Below are 12,027 nucleotides of genomic sequence, written 5' to 3' on the forward strand. Positions count from 1 at the left end.
GACGCGAGAAACTAACCGGAAGCGAGCCAGCCTTCTCGGCTAGTACAGAACCAGCGAAACGGGCGTTCTCTCGCCGAGGCGTACCCGGAAGAATTCGCGCCGGGTGTTCGAAGAAGTCGTGAACGATTTTACGAGTACACGGATTCGCGATTCTCGAAGTCAATATTTGCTCCAGAGCTCGGACGGTTTCGGGAGTGTCGGCCGGGTCAGAGAGCTCGCCAGGAAACCACACGGAGTTTACGAAACGCGACCTTCGGCAGCGCGCACTCCCGTACCGGAAGTGGATATCGCGCGTACGTGGCCTAAGAGCAATAAAGGAGGCCCGGCTCCGCAGGCCGCCAAAAGAGAATGGGGAAAGACAGTCGCGCGGAGACCAAGAAGCGCGTCGGATCACGCAACGGAACTGCGAAATCGCTCGGAAGCACGTGACACGCGGGATCGGATCCGGCTGCTCGACCGATCCTCCGCCGATTTCCGGACATCGGTTACCTTTCCGCTCCGATTCGCGCGATCGCGAACCATATCTTGTCGTTTTTTCGCGAAACAGAGTCTCTCCGTAGAAAATCCCCCGTTTACCCTGTCTCACCGCCGCTCCCGTCGACGAATTAACGAAACCGTGATACTTGATGTTCCAAGCCAGTTGGTAAAAAGTGCATCAGGGAATGGTGAAGCGACTGTAGATCGGTGTGTTTTAGGTGAGCGCAAGCGGCGAGAAATAAAAATAACGCGGAGTTTATAATAGTCGGTGGGAAAGTGTTGCTGCTAATCGATACCGTGACCAATTATTCGTACCAGAACGTTCTGTTATTTTCCCGTGAACAACGCGCGGCGCGGAGTATGCGCTCGTATACATGTATTTAGCGGTCGGGTAAAAATTCGTCGGGCATGTTAGCTTCGTTCGGCGAACGGAATGCGATTCAAGTGCATCGTTCGCGACCGAAACACGGTCATGTCCGGTGGTACCCGATGCCAGTTCACCCGTAACCCGACTTATGTGCCGCCTGCGGTACATTGTTAGACGCCGGGAGTAAATTCTTGGGATTCCACGGGACATGTGCGAACCGTTCTATTAATGTACACCCATCTCGTTGGCCCGTCTCTCTGTCGGTCGGGGTCCGCACGCGCTTCGATCCCGCTCTTTCGCCGCTTCCATTTCCCTCCCACCCATCCTTCGGCCGCAGGTCGGCCGGAGAAGAGTGCGGCATATTTAAACTTTCGTTCGAAGGGGAACACGAGGCGAATGCCTCGTCGGATCGCCAGGAGATGCTCCCGTTTCCATTTCGATAAAGACAACACCGGACACCCGGTAAATGGAAAGTCTCGGCCTAAGAGCAGACCGTACGGATTCGTGATGGGTAAACGAGAGCATAAGTAATTTCTTCCGGGAGCCGCGGCGAGCTAGATGTTATTGCAGCCAGCCAATACAACTGTATTATTAACTAAACCGTGTACGCGTACGCGCGGTTTCCGGCAATCGCCGCGGCACGGCACGGCCCGACCCGGCCCGTGTTTTCCTTGGCAAACGCGACCTTTGCGACTAGGCGACATCGGTCCGCTCACCTGTGCGTCAGTTTTCGGATGTTTTATATGAAATTCGGAGGTGTTATCGTCGCCCGTGGATCCCGGCCAACCGAGCATGTAATCGCGGGCAATTTTTCGCGCTTTCCGCGTACACTCTCCGTGGGGGATGCACACGTACGCTCTCGTAAACACAGACACAGCGACAACGTTGCCACACTCGTTCGACGTTTCCATTGCAGCGTGCTACATGATTCTGTTATGCTTTGTGCAGTGACAAATGCGCGGAGTATGACGTCAAATGCAATTAGAGGTATACGGAGGAAGAAGAGCTCGCTATGCGAGGTAAAGGTGGCTGTGATCGGAGCACCCGGGGTCGGGAAGAGCGGTGGGTATACACACGGTTTATCTTGTATCTTATATCCCATCTAGACAGGACCCTGTCGATAGTCCATTGTCCCCGGTTAAAATTGTAACGCCGCACGATTCCGCGTACATCCATCGTTACGCTTACCAACAGCGACATTACTGTCCAGGGGCTGCGCCGAGTTTCTGCTTTCGTTGTCCTTGTTTTGCTTCCATCGGCGAGGTTTGTTTCGTTAAAACCCAGGAGTAATTTTAGAAACAAATGTTCCGCTTCATATAGTTGCCGACTGTTTGATACCGCACACCTGGGCTCCAAATCTACGAAGAGTAGGCGCGGGATTTCGGAGTGTATGGACTTTAAAATTAGCAGCCGATCGATTCTACGAAAAATCGTGTTCGGTCCTTCTCTTTGAAAAACTTGAACGTCTAATAGCTTAAGATTAGAACTGGATCTGCACGTTAAATATATAATTCCTGTGTGTTAATTTGTAGAAAACTAAATCGAGAATGTATTTTCTTTGTCCTGTTAGAAAAATTGTCATATTTCATAACGACGATATTTTTATTAACATGCTTTAAATAATTTTCTATACAGAGTTATAAAAGTGCTGTAATATGCAACGATGCTCTAATATACGTTGTCTAGTTACGACATGTTATGATAACGCAAATAATATAATTTAATATTTTAGCAGAATCTCCACTTTAAGCTTCTTAAAGTTACACTCTTCATTTCTCATCAATTTTTTAGTTTTAAACGCGTCTTATCAAATTATGAAGTTTTTATCAAATACAGGTATATGTAGCATCGTAAATGTGTTCTAAATATTATTTATTTCCCGCGAAGTATCATTAATAAAGACGCGTGCAATATTTTACTTTCCTGCGACGTACGCGTATATGACATTAACTGTAATCGCTGCATACAGTTCAATGTACAGTTAGAAGTCGTTAGATCAACCCGGCTATAGCAGTTACAAGCAATACATACATTGATTTTTGATCTGCATCAGACAAATATTATTCATTTCATTTCGTAAATGACAAGCCTGTGCCACATCGTATATATGCATATTTTAATCAAAAATATTTTATCATAAGTCTAACTTTCATGCTCTTTTCATTGCTTTTGAATTTCATCGTACAGAAATATTTATTGTCGCGATTTTCCGCAGTTGTTAAGAACTATTTTCCGTTTACTTACGTCAGAATATCTGTATAAAAAAATTAGCACGCCTGGAATGGATAAGTTGATGCAATAAAACCAAAAAATCAATTTCGAAAAAATATTCGATGGAAATATTGTCATCTACATATAAATAAAACATTATTTCTCCTGCGGAATGAATCCATTTAACATTTATTTCAGAAATGAATAAAGAGTTCAGCCATCCTCGAACGTTAAGTAAACTTTTTGCAATCCCTCTAACCATTTTCATCGTCCAATATATTAAAAAAATCATTCTACGAGTTCGTCATGCTACTTAAATTTCTTTATAACTTTTATTGAACCGTACACAGTGTAGTAATTTTACTAACGTCGCATTTTTGTTAACTTTTCTACGCTGACTTCTATACAACGCTATCTTTTATTTTTAATAGAAGACCAAACAATTGATTCACAAATCATATTCTCAAGACTTTCGAAATGTTTAGCGGTGATATTTTGAAATGCTTAAAAGAGTTGACCTAGAAGCGGAGAAATGAGCCCAAGTAAAAGTAGAAGTTTCTCGATTTATCGTATGTCCAGACGATAGGCAATATAAGAAACGTGTGATTAGGACCCTGAAGAAGCCAGCGGTGTGTATTTATAGTAATGGCACGTGTAAGGCATAGACGAATAAATAATTGGTTGGCCCCCTGCAGCTGTACGTCCCACACTGACCGCAGATTATGTGTACACTATAAATAAAGTTTCATTTCAAAACTTGTTCGGATCGGGTCTTATAAAAGATTACATGGTCAATTTTGAACGAGTAGCGAGACGGCGACCATTTGTATCGCTTTGAAAGCTGCGACACGCAATGTCTTTCTCGCAACGAGTTTCTCGTCCGAATGTATTTTTAACCTGCCGTGAGAGGCTTTCCTTTTTGTTGGAAGAAAAGTAAAAAGACCCATTGGAGCGCTCGAATCGATCCGCATAGGAAATTGGCACGAAAGCCCGCGAACTTTTAATGAGGCACACGAAGGAAAACGTCCAAATGATGTTGCTCTAAAGATCCGAACGTAAGTACACGGATCGCCAATAAAATCGCGTCCAATGAAATGTTTAGCCGGACCTGTCAATCATCGATTAGATCGAACCGCAGAATCAACGTTTCGTTATACGCGAAAAAAGAATTTACCAATTTCATTTTTACTCCGAGAAAAGATACAGCTTTACATTTTCAATCGGCGATCAACGAAACGATTCATTTTTCGCTTCTACATTAATATTTCATAACAATCGTTCTGACTTCCGACGATAAAACTGTTTTCGAAGTTTATAAGACCGGTTGGTTTTCATTGAATTTGAGATGGAACACATCATGGTGACGTTTAACGGTCGTGCAAGGTTTTGTGGCGCCGTGGCAGGTTCGAGTTCGAGGTAAAAATAGTGTGGTGTACCTCGAAGCAGGTCACTAGGCTATACCTCTCGTTTCTCTCGATCGAATGGCGATATGTCGGAAGAGCTACCATATCGAACAAGATCGTGACGATTTTTCGAATTTCAACGTAGAAATTCATTTTGTAACAATCGGTTTTAATATCTTGATATAAACGTTGGAACAGATTCAAAACTTTATTTTGGTCATCCGCATTCGCCGCGGAGAACACACTTCGGTAATAATTCTTTTCAGAAACGAATTCATTTTGGGTGAAACGACGATTTTGCGCTTCGCATAGATCGAACTAAAATTAGAGCAGCAAATGCGATAGATGTGTGCGTTTTTGGGGAAGTGTAAATTAAAATCTTGCGACAGTGTTAAAGTGACAAATGCGATCTAATAATAAGTAGATATTTCCGCAAAGTGGACTTTTGCAGGTGAAGTTTACAAAGTTTGAAACGAAACAAAATTACTGCAGAATTATGCCAAATAAAAGCGTATCGAATGCCATAATTTTAATAATCTAAGTTAATTGTTCCGAGTAATTATTCAAAGATTTATGTCACGCAGCAGCAGTGTTTGTTCTTTTTACATTCCAGCGTTGACGGTGAGGTTTCTAACAAGGAGATACATCGGGGAATATGATCACCAGTCAGGTGAGGAACATCTCAATTTACAACGCGCAATCCATTCGCGACAATGCGCGCGGCTCGTCGCCGCTGCATAAACTACGATTAAGTAAGGGCAAAGTTGACAATGGGCGATGGGTTTCTCAGTTTTTTTCTGAAAAACTGTCAGCGACCGTATGCCTACCTCAAAGACCGCATATAACACTCCCTACGCATACCTCGGTTCGCGTCTGGGCTAAATTTATCGAGGATGAATTTGACACTAGACAGGACGAGTACTAATGCAAGGTTGATACTCGAACAAAACTTGTTGTTTTGTGCAAATATAGATGCGGATAGGAGACAAGCTTTCTTGCGAGTATATATGTTTCGTCGATGTTCTAAAACTGTGAACGAAACTGTAAAAGATTCTCAGCTACGTGATCCGCATCGTACACGAAATCTAGATGAAAAGTTGCATAATTTTGCCGAAATCCCATTCTTCGAACTTTCTACATCTCACGAATTTTCCGTCGCTTTAATCTCGTCTCGAGGTAAATTATATTATTGAAGCGTGAGAAATGTTGACCTTCGTGCTTTTTTTTAGAGAACAGATACAAACACGAGGTGCTAGTCGACGGTGAACCTATTCTTTTCGAAATTTTGGATACCTGCCCGAAGGTAACACGTCTGTGCCTGCATGCAACGCGTATACTGGACGGTTTAATTAAACGATCGGAAAGAAATGTGATACTTTCATCATTTATCGTGGATGTTTTAGAGCGAGGACGAATTGCCGTCCGCCGATACTCTGCAATGGGCTGACGGATTGCTTTTGGTCTATTCGATAACCGACAGGAGTTCCTTCAATTTTGTAAGAAAGGCGAAGGACACACTTGCCGTGGCTGATCCAGAAGCCACAATGCCTCTTGCTATGGTGGGAAACAAAGCCGACATGGTACACTTGAGGCAAGTTAGCACGGAAGAGGGGGAGATACTCGCGAAAGATTTTGAATGCTGGTTCAGCGAAGTGTCCGCGGCTGAACAGGTAAGCTATTGACTATTTTTCATTTCGGTTATGAACGAACAGTTTGCAAGCATTTGCTGTTTAAATGAACTGAGAAATTCATTAGAAGCAGCGGAGAGTCTACTCGTATTTGAAATATTTTAATATCCGTGCTCTCATAGTAATTCTTTACAAAAGGGAAGCTAATTTAAAAAATGAGGGAAGGCCATGGAAAATAGTGGCAATTATGTTACTAATTGGATATACTTACTTTTTATTATTTTTGTACTAAGTTCGTGATAAAAACTGAGAGCCTATCCGGTATCATTAATATTTTAATAACTAATAAATAATAAACCCAGTGCCACTAATATTTTAAACCTATTAAGTACCGATATAGCGACCACTAGACGTAGATAGGAACACAAAAACAATGAATAGTTGATTTCAAAATAATATTTTATGCGCATATCGAAAGTGACTATTTCGATTACTGTTTATAAAGATCGATCACAAAAATAAATAAAGAGTACTGTTCTAACTTAACGAATTATGATTGAGAAGCATCTAGATACGTCTATACATATAATTTATGATTAATACGAAATTTAAACAGATAAATATAATTGATATTTTGTTTTACTAAGTCGGCTAAGTATATAGTGCACTAAATTTTGTCTATCACGAAAGCGAAGAAAATTAATTACGCTCAGGAACATGTTTAACATCTCTGTTTTTACATAACTGTCCAGCAACTACTTTTCCTAAAGTTTTTGTCGAAAATTTATGCGGGCAAACGTTTTCGGCGATTCTATAAATCTTACTTGAGAAATGATTCATTTCTCTAGGTCACCCAAGTCGCTGAGTCTTTCCACGAATTATGCCGGGAAGTTTTGGCTGCCAGAAGGAGAAACAAACAATCTCTATTGGACAGAATGCTCGGTAGCAAAGCTACACGCGCTTACTCGCGAGGGAAAAGTGATTCAGCGCTTCCGAAGGATTAATGTACACAATTTCGTAATTTATTCACACGAATATCCGCTTTGAAAATTCGTGTTAAACAAATTATCATCAGAGTTATTTCTATGAGAATTCACGACCTTGTTTTAGGAGAAAGAAGTAATTGCATACAATTTATGCACTCGTTTGTACTTATCATTAAAATTATAAGTACCAAAGATTTATATAACATCATGTAACGTTTGTAATTTATATAATAATCTTATTTATGCTATTTATGTTAAAGAATTCGATAATACGAATAGAGGCAATATATCGATATGACATAGGTTAAAATTTACACTAATTAGTACGAAACTGCAGTGCCAAGTATAAATATTTAAAACAATATTTAATGTTCAATATTGTCACGGTTATTTAAACATATACAATATGTAAACATATAATTTAGATACATGTGGAATCTTTTATCAGTTGATCTATATTTATTTTGTACTTATAATGAAAAGTTATGACAATAAATATTTTACTTATTTATTATATCACTGTGATATGATCATATCTTCAAAATAGAGTCTGTATTGTAATCACAATATACGAGAAAAGAGTTACAATGATAAAACTCTTTATAAACGGTTCAGATATCTGTTACCTTTATGTACAAAAATTCATGTGTATTTATTTCGTATCATCGTACGTTTCTAAAACATCTGCTAAATGTTCATTATCTCTTGGCTTTTTGAATTGCTTTCTCTTATTAATAGGTTTCTTTCTTTTCATCGGAGCAGGTTTTTTAGGACCGTGATCTTGCATCGATCGTATACCTTGTTTCTCAAGATATTCATCAATTTTTTGATCATCCATTGCATCGACTGCAACGGCTCTCCATAATTTTTGAAATTCATCGTCTATTGGAAATTGAGCCGTTTTATCATTATAAAAGACGATTTTCTTTTTGTCTAAAGGTCTAGTTATGAATAATATCTCGTTTTGTAAACTCTGCAATCGATAAATCGTTGCTAAAATTGTCGTTTACTTAAATATATGTTATACAAAAATTACCTTTAAATGTTTATCACAGTGCGGCAAGCTTTCCTGTATATCCTCCAACAAGATTCCGCCAAGACCTTTTAAATCTTGTTGCTTCAATAACCTCAGCAAAGATTTTTTATCTTTGATTTTATACATAGCTTTGAATACAAATCTATTGTCATGCGTCACTTCTATCTTTGGATTTTTTATGAGAGCTTCCGTTTGGAGCCATTGTTTTACCTGAACATTAATTACATTCATATTTCATAGTCTTAATAACATTAAAAACATTGGAAACATACCTTAGATCCCACATCTAATTGATTAGTTTCATCTAAAATTTCTTCTAACGTTAAAGGATGATCGTCTCCTTCTTGATGCCGAGCTTTCATATGTTTTACTATTTTTGCTAATACACCAAACTTATACTGGGTACTACCGGACATAGTTTTATAGTTAACCATGTCCAGTTTTGGCCCGCTGGACACAGAAGATGGTTTCGGTTTTTTCTTGAGTGGCTCATCTCGAGAAGAATCTTTTTCTTGTTCCTTCTTCTTTTTCTCTACCCTATAAAACAGAATTTTTTAATGTTACACAACAAAATTACACAAGATTAATGTCAAAGTTTATACATGCACACGAGTATTTCTTCTATTAGTAAGTAATTCTTCTATATAAAGTCTTACAGAATTCAGTTATAGGTTAGGAAACTAAACCAGCATCGTATACTCACGTAGGAGTCGTAAGTGCTCTTTTTTTGAAGAGCTCCCGCTCTCTCAACAATGCTGGATCCATCGCAGTGAATAATTTTAATCACACAAATGTCAACCACAAACGTCAACAAAATTTCTCACAAGCTGTCACTTTGTTCACATCCTATCACCAGGGCGAATCGTCTCGGTCTACCACTCAGAGGTTCTCATTCCATTCGTACAGTGAATGAAAGGTAAGTGACAATTGCGCATGTGCGTCCATGTTTTCGATAGATCGTTCGATAATTCAAAACGTATCGAACAGAAAAGTCAATTACAATGGCTGCACCTGAGAAAATCGGCTGAAAAAAATCGAAACGTGAAATCAACGTTATTCATAAATCTGTTAAATTATATCAGTGTTTTTGCAAGCAACGGCAGCAATCGTTACCTTTTCTACTTTTCCAATCGGAAATAGTTTTTCTGACCTCGCGACGATCACTGAAACGCGACTGTCAATTTTTACCGCAGTTTTGGCCATCAACGGTCGGAGAAGATGGTGGCAAGTAGTTCGAGTTCGATGCTGATCACTACGACGAATCGGAGTTTTACGACTTTCGGTAAGTACGTACGTTTTATGTGGCCGGAAGCGGTCGTAGTTCTCGGACGTGTTTCTAAGGCCCTACAGTGTCTGTGACATTTTGCGAGCGGCACAGCCGGCTTCCTTTATTTCACGCTTCGCTTTACGAACGTTGAATCAAAGGACAAAGCAACCTGGTTCTCAAAAGCAGTTCTCCTTGCGCCGGTTTTAAGAGAGCGAATAGAAAGAACATATTGTTTTCATTGCTAGAAACGAGGCACTAACTTTTACATAGGGCGAGAAATCGCTTCGGTCACGACACATTCTCGCGAACATACGATTGTTCTACTTTCAAGATTTATGACCCGGCCTCCTTGAAACGATTCAATAAACTTTTCGTCGTATAACTCTCGTCGGGTGGATACGGTATGTTGAAATTGATTTTCATGCAAATTTGAATTTTTCATTTACGGAGTGGAGATCTCCCGTACGTTTTTCGGCAAGTTGAAAATTCTTGGGCATGCGCATGCCAGTACTTTTTTCAATTTAAATATTGCTAGAATCGGCTCAAATTTCAGAAATCCTTAGTAGACTAGCGTGAGTTGGAATCTTTGGTTATCCTTTATTTATTCTTGATTTATACTTTATTGTTTCGTTCTATCAGGTCATTTATAACACTACGTTGATCGATGACCTCGACAATATATTTGAAAATCACCGAAATCGGAGGGTGGTAATATTTTGTAAATTTTTACCGTATAGTTCTGTAACCAACTAGCGACTAAATACAGTAAATTCTTTCTAATTCACGCTCAGATTGTGCACTCAATTCGACGGTCTAAGACTATCTGAGTAGAAGACTAGCGTGAGCTGGAGTCTACTGAAGTTGACTCAATGAGTGAGTGGTAGACTAGCATGAGCTGGACTCTATTGAAGTTGACTGAATGAGTGAGCAGTAGACTAGCGTGAGCTGGAGTCTACTGAAGTTGACTGAAGCAGAATGACTGCGATTCAGAACTTGGCTGGAACGGACAGCGCGTGCCTGTTGAAACGAAGTCGCGGACTAGAGACCGAGCGAGAATGACGGAGATTAACTTACCCTGACTGACCGAAGACAAGACACAAGACACCAATGACAGACGAATGAATGACTAAATTTTTTATACCGTTTCACGGACAGAAGACTAGAAACTGATTGGCCAGTAACGCGATGGAAGGGGATGTAAAAGTGACGTAGCACCCAATGCCGCAGGTAGCAAGAAACCCCGGACGGGCGATCGAAAGTGCAGAAATGACATTATTGCCGGAAAGAAGACGGCTCGAAATAATCGAAAACTTAGAAACCGCAATTAAGAAGACTATGGCTCTACGAAATTGAAAGCCTAACGAACGTGGCCCTTTGTCGATTGCGCGTCGTTCGTTGAAGGACTATAACTTGTCTCGCTGAGCCGAAGCAAAATTCCCCGCAAATAAACTATTTTTTAGGGATTGAAGGAAAAAGTAATTCGTCCGGGAGAAAGTTGGGCGGACGCGGTACGGAAATTTCGTCGAGGGATGGAACACTGTACTTTGACCAAAATAATATATCACCCTTTTTCCTAAAAGGATGAAAAACTTCAACGAAAGTTCATCGTTTCTCGTCGAAATACGAGAAAACGTCACACCATGCGAGGTACCGACCGAGCAGAGGTATCGATACGCATCGATACCGGGTAGAAAGTCGCAGGAAGTGCAGGAACCGCGCGCGGTGCGCTTCGGTCGTGGCATGCGCATTCGGTGTGCACTTGCACCAGGAACGAAGATGCACCGACCGCCTGGAGGGAGACGGACGCAGCGACCGAGGGGAAGAAGGAGAGGAAACGTAGGACAGACGGGAGCGTGTATGGCACGGAGGGACCAGGATCTGTAGCGAGGCGTCTCGTTGGTGGGGAAAAGAGGGATGAAGGGAGGAGGGAAGAGAGAAGGGAGCGGCGAGAAGAGAGAAACGCCGAGAGAAACGAAGGGTAGGGAAACGAAGGGCGGAAGGGCTGGTTAAATGATGGCTGGTCCGGGGTTCAGGGACGCGAGGGAGGCGAACGCAGGAGAGAGGGATGCTGGGGCGGTTCAAGCGAGATCGAGTTCACAGCAAGTGGAGTACGGCAGTTTGTGTCAGACCACGGAGCACCGAAGATGCTCCCCTCGGTTGTTCGTGGAACGGGTGGGCCACCCTCGTTGCGTCGGTGGCGTCGCGTGACCATTTTTAACGGTGTCGTGTCTATCGTACTCGGGACCACCAGAAACCCTGGATGTTCCCGTAACACCAATCGACCGTCCACTGCCACTTCGATGACGACCGCTCTATGCGTCTTGCTGGTCCTCTTGCCCGCGGCGTATCCCGAAAAGATCTCCCTCGGTGAGTGGACGCTTCTCGCATGTCCTTCTTACTCGTTCCGCTCGAGATTCCGGACGCTCGCTGGGCGAACAGCCGAGCATGCGAGCGAGCAAAACCATCGAGCGACTAGCGGCGCGGTGGCTGGCTGGCTGATCGAGCCACCCACCCCAGTGGCGATGGAGGGTTGTTGCACTCGGCTTCTAGGCCGATTGTTTACGGTGAACGGAAGTAAATACCATGTTCGCGATCTTCTTCGACGCGAAATCAGACCCGGGATTGTGGAACGCTATGCTCGCGGTTTATGAG

At 41.9% G+C, this 12,027-nt stretch overlaps 3 protein-coding genes across 7 annotated transcripts in view; 2 read left to right on the forward strand and 1 right to left on the reverse strand.

The window, feature by feature from the left end:
- Positions 1-66: 66 nt before the first annotated feature.
- On the forward strand, positions 67-7,586 carry LOC117228421 (ras-related and estrogen-regulated growth inhibitor). 4 transcript variants are annotated; one of them, XM_033484170.2, is made up of 6 exons: positions 67-695; positions 1,793-1,906; positions 5,072-5,128; positions 5,688-5,761; positions 5,862-6,128; positions 6,935-7,586. In XM_033484170.2, exons 2-6 carry the CDS (start codon positions 1,810-1,812, stop codon positions 7,088-7,090), a joined length of 651 nt encoding a protein of 216 aa, XP_033340061.1. In that variant the 5' UTR covers positions 67-695; positions 1,793-1,809; the 3' UTR covers positions 7,091-7,586. The 4 variants fall into 4 exon arrangements, with proteins under 4 accessions (XP_033340061.1, XP_033340060.1, XP_033340064.1 ...); XM_033484169.2 differs by lacking the exon at positions 67-695 and adding an exon at positions 763-1,355; XM_033484173.2 differs by lacking the exon at positions 67-695 and adding an exon at positions 763-1,306.
- TfIIEbeta (transcription factor IIEbeta) lies at positions 7,510-9,112 on the reverse strand. The gene is made up of 4 exons (XM_033484175.2): positions 8,812-9,112; positions 8,381-8,645; positions 8,109-8,318; positions 7,510-8,045 (listed from the first exon to the last, which is right to left on the reverse strand). Exons 1-4 carry the CDS (start codon positions 8,871-8,873, stop codon positions 7,725-7,727), a joined length of 858 nt encoding a protein of 285 aa, XP_033340066.1. The 5' UTR covers positions 8,874-9,112; the 3' UTR covers positions 7,510-7,724.
- Positions 9,113-11,482: 2,370 nt separating this feature from the next.
- Positions 11,483-12,027, forward strand: part of GluRIB (Glutamate receptor IB) — a 321,268-nt gene continuing 320,723 nt past the window's right edge. For both annotated transcript variants that reach the window (XM_033484183.2, XM_033484182.2), the window contains exon 1: positions 11,483-11,742. In XM_033484183.2, coding sequence (XP_033340074.1) covers positions 11,520-11,742 — 223 coding nt within the window. In that variant the 5' untranslated portion in view covers positions 11,483-11,519. The remainder of the gene's footprint in view (positions 11,743-12,027) is intronic.

Source organism: Megalopta genalis, chromosome 13 (assembly GCF_051020955.1).
Source record: "Megalopta genalis isolate 19385.01 chromosome 13, iyMegGena1_principal, whole genome shotgun sequence".
Lineage (NCBI taxonomy): Eukaryota > Metazoa > Arthropoda > Insecta > Hymenoptera > Halictidae > Megalopta > Megalopta genalis.